The 21,000-nt window shown below is 39.0% G+C and overlaps 1 protein-coding gene across 1 annotated transcript in view; it reads right to left on the bottom strand.

The window, feature by feature from the left end:
* LURAP1L (leucine rich adaptor protein 1 like) overlaps positions 1-12,666 on the bottom strand; it is a 47,479-nt gene extending 34,813 nt beyond the window's left edge. The window contains exon 1 of the mRNA XM_030877167.2: positions 11,670-12,666. Within this exon, the coding sequence (XP_030733027.2) occupies positions 11,670-11,975 (306 nt within the window). The 5' untranslated portion in view covers positions 11,976-12,666. The remainder of the gene's footprint in view (positions 1-11,669) is intronic.
* Positions 12,667-21,000: the final 8,334 nt, after the last annotated feature.

Genomic DNA, 21,000 nt, shown 5'->3' with positions numbered 1-21,000 from the left:
AATTATTTTATCTTCCTCTTCTGGGTAATGTCTCTTACCCTCATGATTTCTTCTCTGGTACCTTTTACATACTTATATCCTTCTGCATTTCTATTGTCAGCTTGTCAGCATTTTAATTTTTTTGGTAGAAGAGCATAACTTTTTTTTTTTTTTTTTTTTTTTTACATATTTTTTTTTTTAACATCTTTATTGGGGTATAATTGCTTTACAATGGTGTGTTAGTTTCTGCTTTATAACAAAGTGAATCAGTCATACATAAACATATGTTCCCATATGTCTTCCCTGTTGCGTCTCCCTCCCTCCCACCCTCCCCATCCCACCCCTCCAGGCTGTCACAAAGCACCGAGCCAATATCCCTGTGCCATGCGGCTGCTTCCCACTAGCTATCTACCTTACTGCGTTTGTTAGTGTGTATATGCCCATGACTCTCTCTCGCCCTGTCACAGCTCACCCTTCCCCCTCCCCATAACCTCAAGTCCGTTCTCTAAGAGGTCTGCGTCTTTATTCCTGCTTTACCCCTAGGTTCTTCATGACATTTTTTTCTTAAATTCCATATATATGTGTTAGCATACGGTATTTGTCTTTTTCTTTCTGACTTACTTCACTCTGTATGACAGACTCTAGGTCTATCCACCTCATTACAAATAGCTCAATTTCGTTTCTTTTTATGGCTGAGTAATATTCCATTGTATATATGTGCCACATCTTCTTTATCCATTCATCCGATGACGGGCACTTAGGTTGTTTCCATCTCCGGGCTATTGTAAATAGAGCTGCAATGAACATTTTGGTACATGACTCTTTTTGAATTTTGGTTTTCTCAGGGTATATGCCCAGTAGTGGGATTGCTGGGTCATATGGTAGTTCTATTTGTAGTTTTTTAAGGAACCTCCATACTGTTCTCCATAGTGGCTGAACCAATTCACATTCCCACCAGCAGTGCAAGAGTGTTCCCTTTTCTCCACACCCTCTCCAGCATTTATTGTTTCTAGATTTTTTGATGATGGCCATTCTGACTGGTGTGAGATGATATCTCATTGTAGTTTTGATTTGCATTTCTCTAATGATTAATGATGTTGAGCATTCTTTCATGTGTTTGTTGGCAGTCTGTATATCTTCTTTGGAGAAATGTCTATTTAGGTCTTCTGCCCATTTTTGGATTGGGTTGTTTGTTTTCTTGTTATTGAGCTGCATGAGCTGCTTGTAAATTTTGGAGATTAATCCTTTGTCGGTTGCTTCATTTGCAAATATTTTCTCCCATTCTGAGGGTTGTCTTTTGGTCTTGTTTACGGTTTCCTTTGCTGTGCAAAAGCTTTGAAGTTTCATTAGGTCCCATTTGTTTATTTTTGTTTTTATTTCCATTATTCTAGGAGGTGGGTCAGAAAGGATCTTGCTTTGATTTATGTCATAGAGTGTTCTGCCTATGTTTTCCTCTAAGAGTTTGATAGTTTCTGGCCTTACATTTAGGTCTTTAATCCATTTTGAGCTTATTTTTGTGTATGGTGTTAGGGAGTGATCTAATCTCATACTTTTACATGTACCTGTCCAGTTTTCCTAGCACCACTTATTGAAGAGGCTGTCCTTTCTCCATTGTACATTACTGCCACCTTTATCAAAGATAAGGTGTCCATATGTGCATGGGTTTATCTCTGGGCTTTCTATCCTGTTCCATTGATCTATCTTTCTGTTTTTGTGCCAGTACCATACCGTCTTGATGACTGTAGCTTTGTAGTATAGTCTGAAGTCAGGGAGCCTGATGCCTCCAGTTCCTTCTTTCGTTCTCAAGATTGCTTTGGCTATTCGGGGTCTTTTGTGTTTCCATACAAATTGTGAAAGTTTTTGTTCTAGTTCTGTGAAAAATGCCAGTGGTAGTTTGATAGGGATTGCATTGAATCTGTAGATTGCTTTGGGTAGTAGAGTCATTTTCACAATGTTGTCAGTTGGTTTTTAATTCACCTTTTTCAACAGAAAGGACTTGCCAGAGTTGAAGTGGTCATTTCTTACTTGGGCACTAATCATTCCTGGTGTTGCTTTTGTGCTCAATGCCAAATTTAGCAACCCAGATGTAGTTTGTGCAGGACAAGAAGTTATTTTACATGTAGCCATGCCCCTCCCCCTTCTTCTATGAAATACAATAAAAGGACAGAAGAGAAAGATAATAGGACAACTTCTAATCTCATCTTTTCCTATAAGTATGAAATAGTTAAGCCATTAATCAAATGAGAAAGACAAAAAAAACTAATGCTTAATGAGTGCTTACTATTTAGTAGGCAGACTCCCAGCTACTTTATGTATATTAAACTCATTATGTGCTTAAAGACACATAGCTGGTAAAAGGCAGGGCTGTGATTCCTTGAATTCACCTTTACCTATTCTAAAGCCCATACTCTTTTATTTTCTAAAATTCTGCCTATTTATACTTTTTCTTATCAAAATACAATGTATACTTAGTGCAGATAAAGTAAATAGAACAACAGAGCACAACAGAAAAAATTTAAAATGTCATTCACAACCCCACCATCCAATGATACCCTATAATGTTAACAGTAGTATTTGATTCCAGCCTTTTGTTCTAAGCATGTAAATATCTATAACCATTTTCTCTCTTCCATAAATAATCTTACAGTATAATTTTAATAGCTACACAAATTTCTATCATATGCAGATAAATAGCCTACCTACCATTATTGGTCATTTAGATTATTTCATTTTTTTTCAATCATACATAATACCAAAGGTACACACAAACTATATTTTTGTACAAATTCATTATTATTTTCTTAGAGTAAATTTTTATATTTATCTTAAATATTACTGATACCAGAATTGCTGTGTTGAGTATCTTTTTTTTCCCCTTTTTTATTTTTATTTATATATTTTTGGCCGAGCTGTGGCGTGCAGGATCCTAGTTCCCTGACCAGGGATCGAACCCCATCCCCCTACAGTGGAAGCACGGAGTCTTAACCACTGGGCCGCCAGGGAAGTCCCCCCTCTTTTAAATACAGTGTCAGGTTTACCACTTAAAAAGGTGCTTGGAACATACACTTCCGGCAGCAGTGCAGGAGAGTGCCCAGTTCTCCCCATCCTTGCCAATACCTGACATTGCCGTTCTTTTTTTCATTTTGCAAGGAAGTCAAGAAAGGCTTTCATTTTAGTCATGTACATATCGAACTAGGAGAAGCTCACTGAGCTTTCATTGTATTTTACACCTGATAGAGCATCCATCTTAAGTTATAAACTCATGGCTTGTAGGCAACAGGCTGGAACTTTTTTTTTTTTTTTTACCTCTTGATGAACGGTTATAGTTTTGTCTTTTTGATGAACAACTGGAATTGCCAGTTAACAAGTATAATGAATAGAAGTGTCTGAAAATGGCATGGTCTGCTTTGGGAGCCAGTGAAGTCCCCATCACTGAAGAAATTCATCAAAGGATGGATGATCAATGGGTGAGGATGCCAGTGGGGAATTGGTCTAAAGGCACCAAGGAACCTCTTAAGTTCTTTCCCACCCTAGGGTTCTACAGTGGTCTTTTCTATTTCTAGAGTTTATTGACTCTGTCTTTTTGCCTCACCAACTGCGGTATGTTTTTATACAAATAGACTCTAACTGCTGTCCTTTGCCAGTAACCCATCCAAAGTGGGAGCACTGTAAGTTGTGTTTTGAAGCTATAGATATATATTCAATACCAGAGTATTTACTGAATCTAGAAAACTAGCTGCAACATAAGCTTCTGAGAGTCTCAATTTTAAAATTATACACACACATATGCCTCCACAAATATATGTCTATAATTATAGCTAAAGGTATATAAGAAACTATAGGTATACTTACATATATTCAGAAAATTTCTAGGAGGATACATAGAATATTATTCATAGTAGTTGTCTCTAGGGATTGGAAATTGGGAAGGGGGATGTGGGGAACCTTCATTTTCTACTTTAGATCCTTTTGTACTATTTGCATGTTTTAATAACAGCATGTATCATTTCAATTATAATAATTTAAACATTTTATGAAATTAAGGGAAAACCTGGAAACAAAATTAACATCACACCAATAAAGAGCTAGTAGTAGCTCTTTATGATTAAATTCTCAGCAAAAGAACTACAGGTAGTTCTGTGACTTGCACAGCCGTGAAAGTTGGACTTTATCACCATGAGGAAGGACTTTCCTTCTCAGTTTCGGTCTCAAGCTTCGTTTGGTCGGCACCAAAACAACAAAATCAACGTAAATTTAGTTAAATGTCTTTTGCAAAAACTAAATAAATAAATAATCAGAGAAACTATTATAATCATATCCTGGGCTATCAATCCCTGAGTTGTGACATATATCTCGCTGTTTGGGGTGCTGGTGTTAAAACCTTTCTATGTGTTTCCTGAGGTGGGTACTAATATAGCAACAATTTTGTTCTGCTCCCAAATATATGGAAAGTTGAAGACTTACATCTGTCTCACTGCAGGCCTCCTAATTTAAAATACAGAGAAAAAAAGAACATTCCGTAATTTTAATTACAAATGGATAATCTGATCATTTTTTACATAAAAATAAGCCATGTTATCCAGAATGTTTTTTAAAAATTAAAAATTATTCTACAACAGCAATGTGATGCTGATAGTAGAGGGGAAATACATGGGAATGTGATGTGCCCCCTAGCACTTAGAAATGAGGGAAATTGATTATCCTCTGAAAATCTGAAATCAATAATAAGACATCAGAGATCAAGATTGAAAACTCACCCTAAAGACGTCCAATATGACCAACTCCTGATTGATGGGATTAACATTTTGAAGAATAAGATGTGTCAGTTAGAATACAGGCTGAACAGCAGTGGACATGCTGGCAGACCCAACCAAGACAATCAAGGGAAATGGCTGTCCTGGAGATGCCAAATGCAGCGCTGGGTCCGGTAGTGCCAGGATACCATCAAATTTCTATCTCACTATTGTGCTGATCCTCTGCTTCACCAGTCTTCCAACTGTCCATAAAATGGGCCTTCAGGGAGAGGGCGAGTTAGTAATATATTATAGTTCCAGTTTTTTGGGTTTTTTAGATAAATTTATTTATTTATTTATTTTGGCCGTGTTGGGTCTTCATTGCTACATGCGGGCTTTCTCTAGTTGCGGTAAGCAGGGGCTACTCTTTGCTGCAGTGCGTGGGCTTCTCATTGCGGTGGCTTCTCTTGTTGCGGAGCATGGGCTCTAGGCACGCGGGCTTCAGTAGTTGCGGCACTTGGGCTCAGTATTTCTGGCTCGAGGGCTGTAGAGCGCAGGCTCAGTAGTTGTGGCACACGGGCTTAGTTGCTCCGTGGCATGTGGGATCTTCCCGGACCAGGGATCAAACCTGTGTCCCCTGCACTGGCAGGCAGATTCTTAACCACTGCGCCACCAGGGAAGTCCCTAGTTCCAGTGTTATACATCACTTTGTTATGAGTTGATTTGAAGGATATTAATTATATCTTCAACTAAAGAATCCAGTGTTCTGATTATGCCAGATCTCTAGGAGCAGAATCAGTTTGGTCATCATGGGCCTTCTAAAGTCTGAACAAACCTAAGATGGTTTTGAGCCATAGTTTCTTGGTGGCCATTCTGCCTTCTCCATGTGGTAGGGATCATCTCGTGCCATGTTAGCATTCTGATCCAACTTTTAGAGGTTTTACTGATATTATTATTATCAAAAAAGAAAAAAAAAAACTCAACAAAAAGGTTATGTTAAAATGGTATGTGATGGAGGAGAAGTACATTCCAATTTGAAGACTTGGTTATTTCTTCAATAGAGGAATGAAGTGTTCTGATTAAGTCAGATTTCTGTGGATGGAATTTGATTCTAGAAGAACTATTGAATATTTGGATAATCATTTATTATAAAAAGCAAAGTAATGATATTTTCATTTTAATTAGTAACTAGCTGAGGTTCATATAAGAGAATTGACAGAATAAATATTAACTAAACATTTCTTAAATTCTATCAGGAATCTGTTTATATTACCTAACAACCCACAGTGCTTACCTCACAAGTGGGTGAGGAGTGAGAATGAAATGACGTAATACATGAAAACTGTTTACAGTGCCAACTGACATATTGTAATCATCCAATAAATGTCAGGTGACATAATAAAATATTATTATGTAAAATAAGAAAAGTGAAATCCAGACATTTTAAAATTATGTAAATGTGTATGTGCCTATATATGCAGGCAAAGACGTAGAAAAAGACCTGAGAGGATTCACACCAAACTGTCAGCAGTGGTTTCTTTTGGGGTAAAGAGTAATATGGGGAAGATGTATTGGGAGTAGGTAAAAAGGGACTTTTGTTTCTCTTTATATCATATTTCTGGAAGTTTTATAATGAGAGCATATATTTAATTTTGAAAAGGAAACAATAACAGTTTTAAAAGAATACCAAAAGATCCACTGGTAGTTGTGGGATGAAATCACTGTAGAAATATTCAGTCACAATACATAGGCACGCTTCATGGTGCTGAGATATAGTATGGTTTGGGAGTAATTTGGATCCAGCGGATTGCCAGTGGTTCTTGTTTGAATGAATGACTGGGAAACCACTTACGGTGACCTACTCAAATTATTTAACCCCTGTAAGCCATAGTTTCCTTATCTGTAAAATGAACATAATAGCTATATATAAACATCCAGCACGGTGTTTAGCCCCTTCTTAAAAAGGAGAGTTATTCGGGTTTTATTTATTTATTTATTTATTTTCTATTTATCTATTTTATTTTTTTTTTGCGGTACGTGGGCCTCTCACTGTTGTGGCCTCTCCCGTTGCGGAGCACAGGCTCCGGACGCGCAGGCCCAGCGGCCATGGCTCACGGGCCCAGCCGCTCCGTGGCATGTGGGATCTTCCCGGACCGGGGCACGAACCCATGTCCCCTGCATCGGCAGGCGGACTCTCAACCACTGCGCCACCAGGGAAGCCCTATCAGCACTTTTAATTCCTTGTACAAGGCACATTCGCCATGACAGATCTCCTCAGCTTTATCTTTTAATCTCAACACTTATGTCTGATTTCCACTATGGCATCTTGTACATGCTGACGTGCTGGTTTGTAATCTTTCTCTGGCAAAATTATATCCCCATTTTATCTTTTCAGCTATCTTGTGAACTCATCAAGGCAGACGCCTTCCTTAAGGGTTTTCCTTAAAGTTTTGTTCAATTAAAAAAAAAACCTAAATGATAAAATAGTAAAGATACTATTGAAAGTATTATGGAACAAATGATAGAAAGCTCCTAGCCTACTCTGAATCTTTTCCAAAGCAGTTGTGAAGTTAATGTAATGAAATTATGATCTCTTTTTGAGGAAATATAAAGTATATTTTTTATTACAGAATAGGCAAGCCATTTATTATGGGGGTGCGGGGACATGAAAAAGATCAATAAGAGAAAATATTGATAAAAACCAAGTACAATTGTATCCTTCTCAAAAATTTTGACATTTTGATTCATGTTCTTCTGGTATCATTTATGTGTGTTTGTGTCTAGCCCTGTGTATTGCCTAGAAAACTTTATTAAAGCAAGAGTTGAGGAATCAGGTGGGGTATTTGAATGCTTTAATAGTAAGACAAGTAACTAGCTTGAAATTGTTTCTCTCTCACTGTTACACGGCTGCTGTGCCAATATGTACTTGCTAAAAATATGGGATCAGGACACAATATCTTCAAATTAGTTATTCATAATGGTACCACATTAACCATTCCAGCGTGACACAGAATTGACTAAAATCTGGAATACGGCATCAATAGGTAGTATATACTTCATTTCAAACTATACTTTGATGACTGAACAGTAATTATCTAGGAAGGCAAACTTGGGAGCGTCCATTAGATCCCTTCTAATTCCAGGCTCTGATTCATTAGTGATTGCCTTTATAAACTTATGCATTTCAAATTTTTTCCAGAGTAAATCGATGAAAATAATTGTCACTCTTAAACTAGAGGTATGATATGGACATTATTGAGATAGCACTAAAATCCTTTGAACATCTTGTAAAAGAAAAGTGCAGTATAAAATGTATTACTAAGTGGTAAACATTGACTTTGACAGAGATTATTTACATTTACTGGAAAAATATTTCAGATGTTATGAGGCGTTCTAAAACTTAGAGCAGCAGTTGATAAGTAATGCTTAAAGTCTTAAGAAAATTTTGTAAAAGGAGTCTGCATAGACAGTGGAATGAAAAGTCCAATCATAGGACAGGACCTCTTCCGAAGACTGACTTTTTAAAGTAGCCATTTTGTACTATATTCCCAAGGTCTCCAGGCTGGCCTGGTACATTGTTGGCACTCAATAAATATTTGCTGATTATTGAGTGAACCCATATCTGAAACAGCCCTTGACATGCATCCTGATGGCTTCTGTTTGTTGGTCCCTTAGTACTCTAGGGATTGCTGACTTACCACAGATTTATAAAAACTATTTTGAAGAGAAATTATTGGGATGCAGACGAGAATGGGGGAAAAGCACAGTACATGGAGTCAGATGATATGAGTTCAAATTGTGATTCTGTTGACTAGTTAGCTATGTGACATTGGCCTGATTTCTCAACCATCTCTAAGCCACAGTGATCTCATTTGCAAAATGTGGATGAAAATACTTATTTCCCAGTATGACCTTATGCTCAAATAATATGACAGATCGTAAAACACTGTGAATTGAAAAGTAGTGAACAAATATAATTGGGCAGACTTCGTACCAGAAGTCTGACATCTATTTCTGATTTCATTATAAACTTCCTATGTGTATCCCTGCATTTGCTTATTGTCAAATTTCCTTATCTTTAAATTAAAAATAAAAAATATTTTACACATTGGGAAAATGTGCTCTCTCTCCAGAACATCTGAATTGGCCTACTGTATCAAATATATGCCTGCAAGTTTTCTTTTCCAATATTTTCCTTCCCACACCCTTTATTATGTATTGTGCTATTTATGTTGTTAATAAGGGTTTCAAGGTGAAGAAGTCTGGCCACAGAAACAGTCCCCCGTCCACCCCCAACTTCCATCTCTTTCATCTTGCTTCCTTTCCACCTGTATCTCACAGACTTCAAGAGCATTGATTGTAATATTTACAGAGAAGAGTTAAGGAAATGATTCATCTCATAAAAGGAGATGAGAGAGACAATGAGAAGATCAGGTGCATGTAAATAAGTTTAAGTTTTGAGACTCCGTCCCTGCAAGTCTAAGGTGCCTTGTGTCAGTGGTAAGTACATCCATCCTAATAGGAAAAGAAGGAAGGCTTAATTCCTGAAAGTCTCTAGAAAATCCTGTACATGGCTAAGGTGTTTCTTACGAAGGAGTTCTGAGGGCAGGACTGAACGAAGCCTGATAATTCCAGACCATCCAGAAGAAAAATCTGTGAACAACTCAAAGTAAGGAGCATGAAATGTGTGGTCAAGCGTTAGACCAAGGAGGCTGACTCAGTGCTCGTAGAAGAGAGCAGAAAAGAACATAAAACTCACAGGGGCATCGCCCAACTTCTCGACATGGGGATGCCAGGAGACAGGAAGAACTGCACAACTGCATCTGTTCCATGTTTATAACTAAACTGCCAAGTCTGCATAAAAACAAATCTGTTGCTTTGCAATTATGCTGAAGCTGGGGTTTTTAGTACCCGTAAGAGTTATGTTAAAATGGGGGAAAACTGTCTCATTGGCAGGGGAATATACCTGTTTTCAATCCTTTCCCTCTAAACTCCCATAGCCAATGTTATCATTTGCTCAATAAAGGGGACCTTTATTAGAGTACAGAGTTGAACACAAAACATCTGTTCTGACATAAATTCTCCTAGGTTCATAGATAACTATGCTTCACGTAGAAAACATAATGAATAGTCAGTTTAATAATCTACCCCTCCTGTTGTTGTTGTTTCTGCTTGCTTTTTTAAAATGTATTTATGTATATACCATAATCATTATGCATAACAAGATCTGGCTTGGGGAAACAGATTTTTATTAACTCTGTGACATTTTCATTAAGAAAAATAGACAAGGCTGGAAAATGTCTTTTGTTGAAAATAACCAGATTTTTTTTACCCTACAAAATTCTTCAGCACACTAGGCTTTATATACTACAAATAATAAATGGCAAATGAGTGCAAGAGATTTGAGAGCCCTAAATAGGCTCCTTGAACTTTTTGTTTTGTAATTTGAGCACCCAGTTAATTACCAGGTATAGTCAATACTTAGTCAATACTTGTTGAATAACTAACATGTATAACCTGTGGTGTGTGTGTATATTTAGTGAAACATGAATAGAGTAATAAAATCATTTGCATTACACATGTTGTATGAATACACACACACACATATATATACACACACACATACATAGACCTATATATGTATGTCTCTATATATTTGCATTCAAACTGGGAAGAAAATGGATTCTTGAGACATAAAAACTAAAGTTCTTAAGTAAACCAGCTTAAAAGATCTTGAGAGAGGTTTTTAGAGCCCTTGTGTTGATAGTGTGGTAAAAATTCTGAGCATAGGACATGATCTCTGAAGAATGGCTTTTTGCACTAGTATATTTGCCAAGATTACTTTATGCTTGGAATTTATTCCCTCCCAGTGTTCCAACTGCAAAAAGAGAGGAGCTAAAGTAACACCACCGGTTACTTCTTTTTCATGCAAAGCCCCAGTAGATCGGTCATTTATGTAGAAGTGGCTGAGGCCCCTGTTGTAACTTTCCTCCTTTCCAAGCTGGTGGAAAATGCTGTTGTTTTGTGGTCATCTTCTTAAAAGGATTAAGGAAGGAATCATTTCCTCCAAGCAGTTCATTGTATGAATAAACCGAGGTCCACAGAGGTTAAGTGACTTGCCTGAGTTCATGGTAAGTAAATAAGTGTCTCCCTCTAAGTACATCCGGAATAACAAATATTCTCGGACCCTTTCTAGTCCCATTGTCCTATTCTTAGGCTAACATTTGCAAACAGCACGGAAAACAATTGCAGATTGAGGACTGACGGGGGAGGGTAGGAAGTGGTCATTAGCAAATCCCTGGGCCTGGGTGATCACCTGCTCTTTTGGATCAACCATGAGACAAGCTATTCATAAGGACATCAAGGACGAGTGGGCCATTGTTTTCAGAACCAGCAGTGAAGAATCAGCTCCACAGTGGCCTAGGAACTGCTCGGCTGCTGCACCAAGGGGCGGGGCGGTGGTGGTGGAAGAGGAGTGAGCCAGGAAGAAGGGCTGCAGGGACCCCGCCGCGCCACCTTTCGGCAAACCAGGAAGTATTTTTACAGTAAGTGCAAGGGACCGAGCCACCTTTTGAACTGAAAGTGTGAACGGCGCACAGCAGGCCCCAGATGCGTGCAATAACTGCAGACCCCCTCGGCGGGCTTATGCCTGGGAGGCTGCAGACTGGCATCTCAATGGTCAGAGCCAGGAAAAGGGAGTTGACGTCAGAAAGTACACAGAGCAGGGCAGGCTCTGCTGTCTTAGCAAACCGTGACCGAGCAAAGTCTCGGGTAAACAAGCTTCCCGGCTGCTGCCTCCAGATGCGCACCCGCTGCGCGCTCCCCTCCCCGTGTTTCCCACGCACCCATGGCTCAGCTCGGCCGCCCCGGCCTCCCTCTCTGCCCCCGACCGCATCTTCCAATTTCCCGGTGCTTCTGCGCGGGCCCCCACTCCCACAGCTGGAGAGCCACACTCACCATGTCTTGCCTGAGGAGGTGAAGCTTGGTTTCCAGCCTCTCCAGGGCGCTACTGGAATGGCTAGGTTGTGGGGAGCCAGAGGTTGGGGAGGGCGAAGAGGAGAATGACGGGGAGAGAGGGAAACTGCAGCTGCTGCTGCTGCTACTGCAGACTCCGCCACCGCCGCTGCTCCCCCCGGCGGGGTCTCTGTCCCTTTCCTGGGGCACCGGCTCCTCCCCACGGAGCGAGCGCACTAGGCTGTCGGGCACTTTGCGCCCTAGCTTCAGCTCGATGTCTCGGAGGTCGGGCAGCGGGCCGTCGTCCATGACTTTTGAAGAACGATGAAAATGGTTATAAAACGCTACGGATGAGAGGCAGCAGGGGCCTCCACGTCTGCCTGAAGATCAGCACACCCCTACCGAGCCCAGGTCTCTATCCTCGGCGGATCAAACGGTCCGCTCCATAACCGCCCGCGCGGTATCAGCCCTGAAATCCGCACAGGATGGGCGGGTCGCCGCCGCGGTTCCCGGGGCGCAGTGACTCCCTCGACACTTGTTAAGATTATAGAGCCCCCTTCATCCTCTTCCTTTTTTGCTATCCCACTGCAAAGTTGAGTTAATTGATATTGCAGAGAGGGGGAAATTCCAAGTACTAGAGACCGAAAGACAAGAGGGAAATGAAGTCTGTCTGAGCTCTATGGGGGAAAAAAATTCACATTGTTAAACTGTCCGTTCACATCCCAGCGCCATTTACCACCTGCCCATCTGGTACCATGCGACACAAAATAATGATGTGGCCACACTCCAGGGTAGTTTCATTTTCCAGCCATATGTCTCCAAGCTTTCGGAATATCCTGGATTGTCAGAAATTATTTCTAGTCAGTGATAGAGGAGGTCGGTCGTGTGCATAGATGCATAAAAAAGAGAGTTCGCTTATCAGGAGTTTAACGGCTTCCTCGAGGCAGCACAAATTCCCTTCTTCTCATTTAGGCTGTTAGATCCAAGTCATTGTGTTCCCCCAAGCCTCGGAAACTTTAAGCTCCGCTGGCAGGTGGACCAAACCAGGGCCAACCCCTGTACCGTAAAACACAGGCAAGAAGAGCAACAGAAAATTTCCTACCCCTGCTGCCAGTAGTAGTTTCAACATCCTGTTTTAGTTGGGAGTGCCTAATACGGGGATTAGATTTTCAGTTTTCCCAACGAAATTGCCGGGTAGCTACAACTTTTAGGCCTGGTAACAATAGAGGCAGAAGAATGACTTTAAATGTAGTGTCATTCCCTACCCCCCATCTTCCTAAATGACAAAACTTTAGCTTTAGAAGCCTTTCCTAATGATTTTGTACTAATATACAGTGTAATAAATTCACCAAAAGTTCAGTGAGAATGTGCAACCAAAGCTAATTGTCTTACCAAATGCTACATTGTCACCGCAAGCAGATGTGAAAAATAGCCAGAATAATCTCTATGACTACTGAGAATAGTGGTGGATTTTAAAAGGAGAAGGTTGCTGAGATACTTATACTCAATATTCTTTCTCCGTAATTAAGGTAAAACTAGTCTTTGATAATTTATCTATATTTTTCAACTATTTGAAAGAAACCCAAAGCCTACCATCTATTGATCTGAGATTCTTCTACCAAGTAAGTTATTATGAGCTATATGGATTATAGGTTTGATTCAACATTGAATTCGTGTTAAGAATCTTCAAGTAGAGGGTACTATTTTCAACCTAGTAAGCTCTATTTGGGGTTCCATTACGATATTTCAAAATAGGGACCCCTCTCTTTCTGGGACAAGTAAGTATTTGTGTTCTTGGTCCTTCCCAGAGACATCACTCAGGTTTTACACTTATAAGCACATGGGCAAATACATCTCAGAGTACTTTCTTAGCTGAGCCTCATCCAGGAAGCCTAAGGATAGATAGGAAACAAGCCTTCTGAGTGAAATATTTCATGTCAGGGAGAAAGTTGCTAAAGTTCTCTTGTCAACATGTCAGAAATTGTATGTTATTTCTTCTCTTAAAAAAGAAATGAAGAGGGCTTCCCTGATGGCGCAGTGGTTGAGAATCTGCCTGCTAATGCAGGGGACACGGGTTCGAGCCCTGGTCTGGGAGGATCCCACATGCCGCGGAGCAGCTAGGTCCGTGAGCCACAACTACTGAGCCTGCGCTCCGCAACAAGAGAGGCCGCGATAGTGAGAGGCCTGCGCACCGCAATGAAGAGTGGCCCCCGCTTGCCACAACTAGAAAAAGCCCTCGCATAGAAACGAAGACCCAACACAGCAAAAATAAATTAATTAATTTATAAACTCCTACCCCCAACCTCTTCTTAAGAAAAAAAAAAAAAAAGGCTTATTGTGGGTGAAAAACCTGTAAAGAAAAAAAAAAGAAATGAAGAAAATAGTTGTAAATTAAGTGGCCCATTTTAGAGTTGGAACAACCATTTATGGAAGCAAAGGAGAACAAAACTAAATCTCAAATCACTGATAAAACTACATGTTCTGTCCTAAATTTGGAAAACCACAAGCTCATTGGATAAGAATTACACTGTAACATGTAATTATGGAAAGCCTGAATTTCAGTAAAGAAGAGGTTTTTACTTTGCTTTTCTTTGTTTGTTTGTTTTGTTTTTTGTCATAAAGCCCTTACAAAGTTCAGCATAGGGCTGGCTGAGAAGAGTAGCGCGTAAACACAGTATCTAACTTGAACTTGATCCATAAAAGTAGTTTATTGTCAAATTATCATCAGTGTAACTGTACAAAAAAGGAACACCTCCTTTGCTGTGAGTCACAGACAGTAAAATTGTATTTGATACCGAAGATATTCAAAAATAGAAAACTATTTTTTTCATTTTAGATTTCTGCAGAGAAACCATCTCTGAAGGTAAAAACATGATCTGTATGTAAATCAGTATTTTGTGCTGGTGCAATATAAAACAAATGTGAGCTTTTTAAGAAAAGCTTAGTTATGATAAGCCTTTTAAAATTTCTCAACTTAATGCTTTATGACATTTTAGTTTAAAATAGAGATGTTTTGAATGCCAAAATGATAATTTTCAAAACATATTAGAATCACAGTAATCTTATTAGGCCTCTAATTGACTGTGTTAACCCTGTCAATTACTGCTTTATGTTGTCTGATGTGAGAAAATTCCTTGCCCAAAACGTTCAAAAATAAGGATCTTTTTTACTTTTGGGTCTTGAGAATATTTTGTTTGTCTTCAAGATTTTTCTATGATGAAAAAGAATGTGTGAGAGGTTTAACTAATTGCTAACTGTTAGCCCTATATTATACGTTGATTTGAGGGTTTAGTTGACAAGAACTGCAGTAGCAGGCCTGGGGAGGAAGTGAGGTCATCAGCAAAAAAGAGGGCCCATGGAGAGAACAGAGAAGAAATAGGAGGGAAAAACTCTGCAGAGCAATTCTTTATATTTATCTGGTCCCCCTCTCTCAGCAGTGCTCCCTTCCTGCTCCTGCTTTTCTTGTCCCTCTCCAGCCACCTCTTGTTTCCTTAATTGATAGCATCTTCCAGCAACAACCTAAACTCAGGATGTTTCCCCAAGACTAATATACTGAAAAGTAAAATCATAAAAGTAGTTACTCTGTTATTTGTGTTTGTGATATAGTTTTCCAGACCCAGACTACCTTATTATATGCGTCCTTTTCTGACTGCCTTATTGTATGAGCTGGATTTGCCTTTGTTCCATTTAGAATGCCTAAGGAATCTAAGAATGGCTATTAAACTATGGAGAACTTTTAAGAGACTGGGTTTCTTCCCCAGTTGGATTGTGTTCACAAAGAAGGAAAGAGAGACTCTTATTTATCATTAAAAAAAAAAAAAATCTGGTAGCTAATGAAGTGGGAACATTGTTGGACTCAGATGACAGGTTTTAAAAGAATGCCTCAGTCACAAAAACAGAGTGATGTGGTGCAAGCTTTACACATTCCACCCTTAGAACACTTCCTGGTATGAGACAGTGTTTAGAGCAAAAGTAGACTCAGCAAGACTTTGTATGGTGTGAGTAATGCCACTCCATAATCTGCTGCTGGCCTTACGGTGAAAAGAAAAAAAAAAAAGGCCTTCTACCTTCTCTCTGGCACGGATTGAAAGTCTGCAGCATTCCCAACTCTCGCTGGCACAGAGTTCAAGGACTAGGGCAGAGTCTCTAACCTGAGATTCCAATCCCCACAGTGCAGAGTAATTTCAAACAGTTAACAGCCTCAAGTTACCTTTAAGAATTTTAGGAAGTAACTATGTAATGGGTGTCAGGTTCTTTAAATCTTTGTTTTAAATGTGTAGAGGTACTGTTCCTATAAATATTTTTGTTCAGCTGATGATGTGTTTAACAAGGAAGGTGTCATAGCAAAACTAAAGACTGTTGATCCCATCCATACATAGTGGAATTATATATCTGCTAAAGCTATGAAGATTTTACCCTGCCTGTCTATAGAGTCATTTAATTCAATTATAATTTTGTAGCTTGGTTGGGTCTGTTTTACTAAGAAAAATCATCTGGTTTATTACCAACTTGAACAGCTTATACATGTGTATGCCATATATATCCCTGTATCATCCATCTATCTATCTATCTGTCTATCTATCTATCTGTCTGAAATACCTTTCCCTAAGGAGCACAGATCCTTTAAATAGTTCTCTGATTGGAGTGTAATTAATATGTATAATCAGAGCTAAACACTTTCCTGAGAGATTTTCTAGACAATACTAAAAATAGGTCACCAGCATCTAAGTCTGTCTTATCCCCTCTTCATAATCCCTGTCAAATCTCTCTGTCTTCATTGTTTGTAATAGACTCCTTTATTTCCTTTTACTTGCTGTCCTGAGCTCTGAATTTCTACTGAGAGGTGCATGGCAGGGCCCAGAAAAGAGATATCTTTAATGAAGCTAACCACGATCTTTTCCTCTGTAGTCATCCTAGTTTGGCTTACTGAATGGACTTAAAGGTTATTTCGGTGGAGTGCTGGTAAATGTTTACAATTAATTCTTTGAAAATATAAAAATATCTGGCTTGTGGCTTTTGACAGTTTTCATGGTGTAAGTATTCCCACCATGGCTGATTTCAAGCTACCAGTGTAAGCTGGGAAAAAATGAGCAGTAGCACATTTTTCCCCAACTGTTTCCACCAAACAGATACATTTGACATAAATAACCTCAAAAGCACAGATTATGGTAAAAAGTAGTCAAACAATTAGGAAGTGATGAGTTTTGATATTTATTACATTTGTCTTAGTATAATTTACCTAATTTAAAACTTATACAATGTTATTTTAAAAATAATGGCTGTGTTTAGCAACTGGCTTACAAAATTCCTAAAAATTTAACAATTGGCTGCTGTAAACTGGTATGGGCTGGCTCCAGTGTACCTCTGTTTCATAAAATCTTGGGGGATGATCATTAATTCTAGTTAAGAAAAGAGATTAAAAACTCAAAGCCAGAGAAAGCAGTTCAGCTTTAAGTCTAAGGTTGGGTAAAGTGATAATTGGGGAAGTGAGTCCCAAAGGCAAAGTAGAAAGATGAGGGGTCTCATAAAACTGTGTTAGTTTCCTGGCACTGCCATAACAAAGTTACACAAATGGAGTGGCTTATAACAAAATAAATTTGTTGCCTTACAGTTCTGGAGATGAGAAGTCCAAAATCAAGATGCTGACAGGGCCATACTCCCTCTGGAGACTTTAGGGAATGATCCTTCCTCACCTCTTCCAGCTTCTGGTAGCCCCAGGCATTCCTTGGTTTGTGGTAGCATAACTCCAGTCTCTGCCTCCATCATCAGGTGGCTGTCTTCCTTCTGTGTCTGTGTCTAAACTTCTTTCTTCTTGTAAGGATGTCAGTTATTGTGGGTTAGGGACCCATCCTATTCCGGTATATCTTAACTTAGCAAATTAAAACTGCAACAACTGCATCCCCAAATAAAGTCACATTCTGAGGTATGATAGGGTTAGAATTTCACCATATCTTTTTGGAGGACACAATTCAGCCCATAACACTGTGGAATGATGTAGGTCTTGCAGGTCCACTTCAGACATGAGGCTGCGAATAATACGAAAGAACTGGAATCTTCGTTTTATTTGGTACTTTTTTATATTTGGCAGTGATGTATGGAGGTCACCTTGAAGGCTTAAAGCCACAGAAAAGAAATAGTTAACAGTCTCTTTTCTAATCAGTAAAAATGTATTTATTCCTTTATTAATAATCACCTCTGAGTTAGTTAATAACAGCTATTAGCTTTATTTTTTAAAGTATGCTTTTATAGACTAGAAAACTTTGATCACAGAAACATCCCTATCTTGAAATCCAGTTACATGATCTTGGACATAATTCATAAATCCACTTTTGATATCTTTCACCAAATACCTTGACAATTTCTAAAATTGAATTTGAGGTTGGCTCTAACATTATATAGTGTAAACATTACAAATAAAAATAAAAGGCCTAAAGAAATACCCTATTTCTATGTCCTAGCTTAGAGGCAAACTTATGAAGTGATTTGAAAATTATTTGACAGATTTTATTTGAAGTATTGATTTTATGGAACACAGAAACTAAGCATATTGAACTAGAACCCCAATCAGGGTAGAAAAAAGCAATGGTGAATGCTCACAGAGAGGATGGTGTCCAAGAAGTTTACAGAGAACTGTGATTTTCCACAAGAGCTTTGACCTGGAGGTTTGGCACACGACATAGAATTCCCACCTGAATGGCATGGCTTCAGGATCAATGCCCACTTCTGGTAATGTCCTATGAATATCTCAATTCCTGTCCGTATTTGAGGCTTCCACTTTCTCCTTATGCTTAGCATCATAGGTACAGAAGGGAAAGCAGAAGTGCCTTTCAAAAGTCTTGGGAGGAAGAGAAATAAACGTTTTATGCATTTTTTAATTTTGAAAAGATCATAAGGATTATATGTAAAGACACACATAAATTAGTTAGTATTATTTGGAAGTGAAAACTCAAGAACTCCCCATAGCAGAATTGCAGATCTTAGTCTTAGGACTTAAGAGCATTACTCAACAGTTGAAAGTTAGCCTTCTTAAGCTATTAAGTAAGCTTGCTGCCTGGAGAGTCAGAGAGAGAATGTGATTTTCTTTCAGTATGTATGATTCAATGAGAATACTTTTGTGACCATAATGAGACATACTGAGTATATGCACCTTATATAAAAGATAAATACTGTAATTATGTCCTCAGAATATTCAGGCAGATAGTTACTGGTTATAATGCCCATCTGATGAATCAGCAAGAACATTTTTTGAAGTAGAAAAGCACTTTTAACAGAGCAACACAAATCACAGTGACAAAGTGGAGGAAACTCTGAAAAAGCACTGGCTAAAGGGGTCGGTGTTATATATTAAACATCATTTTATGACAGATTCTTTACATATTTTGTATCATTTAATCCTCATAACAACCCAGAGAAGCAAATTTTATTAACCCTGCTCTCCTAAGATTAATTTGAAGCTCCAAGTGGTGAAACTACTCACCTAATGCTTCATTAGCATAAGTGGAAGAGCTGGGATTTGCCCTAAGTTAGAGTTTACTCCCAAACTCCTATTGTTTCCATTTCTTTGAAAGATGGGCATTAGCCCTCCTTCACAACTGTTCAGGGGTTCCACTGCTACACATATATTTTTAAGAAGTCAACACTGAGTTGCTTCCTATGTTATTGGGGAAACTCGAATTCCAAATGAGGTAGAGTTAAAAAGTGAAATAGATTAGAAAGAAATAAGTGCATTCATGGGAGATTCATTTACAGTGCATCGTTAAGGGACATGAGGAAGTTCCTGCTCTCCACCTTTGGTTTCATGTGAATTATCACTCCCTCCTCCAGCAAGGGGCCAGTATTTGAGACCGAATCTGGCTCTCGGTGGAGCCCAGATCTGAATAGATGTGGGAATTAATCCTTTCATTCAAAGGGAGCTAGCTCTGCAAGAAATAATGGAAATGGAGGAGCAGAGCAATCGTGAAAGGGTGCTGTAGGAAAGCTTGGGCAATAATCAGCACTGTGCGGAAGGTTTCATGACCTCTTGACCAGGGCGACTGCTCTTTTCCAGTCTGATGTGGCAAATGCCAAGGGCAAGGCAACTTCACAGGGGAAAGAAAAAGCCCAAGGCACACTGCCGTTCCAGAAGATAAAAGGCAGCTGAGACTGCCATTGCTCCATCTCTTCTTGTTGTACTCTTCCTATACCCAGCCCACATGTTGTAGCTGGTTTTGCAGTAGCTGACCCTCCGTTCCATAACCTTTGACGTGTTACCTTAGGCTATACTTTGGTAGTTCAAACACGTCAAGGTTTGATTTAAGAACATTGCTCAATCCTGTCGATAGGTAGATTTCAGTATGCTGTACCAGAAACACTTCATATCTGAGTTGAGTTTGCGTCAATGCTGATCCTTGGGGGTCAGTGGAAAAATGTGATCATAAACATCTGAGGTGCCATAGGAGAAGATATGGTCTCAGAAAGAGAGAGAGGGAGGGAGAGGAGGAGGAAAAAAGGATGGGTGTCGGGGGTGGGGGGAGAGATAGAGGGAGCCAGAGAGTGCTTCTGACAAGCGCAAACCTAACAGTTCCCTGCAGACAGTGAAGGTCACTCTGCTGCAACAGCAGCCGCTTTCATCAGACAGCCATGTACAAATTGGGAGCAGAAACACCTCTCATTCTCATTCTCAGATTTGGTTTTGTGCTAGAGATGATTTAGGGGGATAACAGGATACTGAAAAGACAGGTTTTGATTTCTCCTAAGCAAGTTGTTACAACCGCTTTACAAGAAAAACAGAAGGCAAAGTGTTTGTTTGTTTGTTTACTTACCATCTCAGATTTCAAAACACTTGAGTTGTGACTATATCTGGGATGAATTAAATATACTGTTGATGTACATGTAAATTGATAACATTTTGAGTGAGCCGGTGTTCAAGGTTTTAAATCAGGCAAACCATTGGACTCAGCAGTTCATTTTCTAGGAATTTATTTCTAAAACGGTAATCAGCAATATGTGGAGAGATTTATTTATAAATATGTTCAATACAAAATCCCAAAGAAAAACAACCAAGCAAGCAAAAGCTGCCATGCATATAAGTATATACACATACATACATTCACATATTAGATGTATATAAAAGTCATATAAAATGTGTATGCAAATTTATCAAAAGTATCACTGTGTGGTGAGATGATGGGAGTTTTAATTTAATCTCTGTGCTTTTCTATTTTTATTAACTATAATTAATTATTAAAAAACCCTCAGAACATTGTTTTTAAAATTTCTTTTTAGTGCCTTCTATTTTATTCTTAAATATTTATGCATACATTTGAAAACAAGTGGGGTTTTTTTAACCCTAAAG

Source organism: Globicephala melas, chromosome 6 (genome assembly GCF_963455315.2).
Source record: "Globicephala melas chromosome 6, mGloMel1.2, whole genome shotgun sequence".
Classification (NCBI taxonomy): domain Eukaryota; kingdom Metazoa; phylum Chordata; class Mammalia; order Artiodactyla; family Delphinidae; genus Globicephala; species Globicephala melas.
Note: the sequence above shows the minus strand (reverse complement) of the source record. Positions and strands in the feature narration are given on the sequence as shown.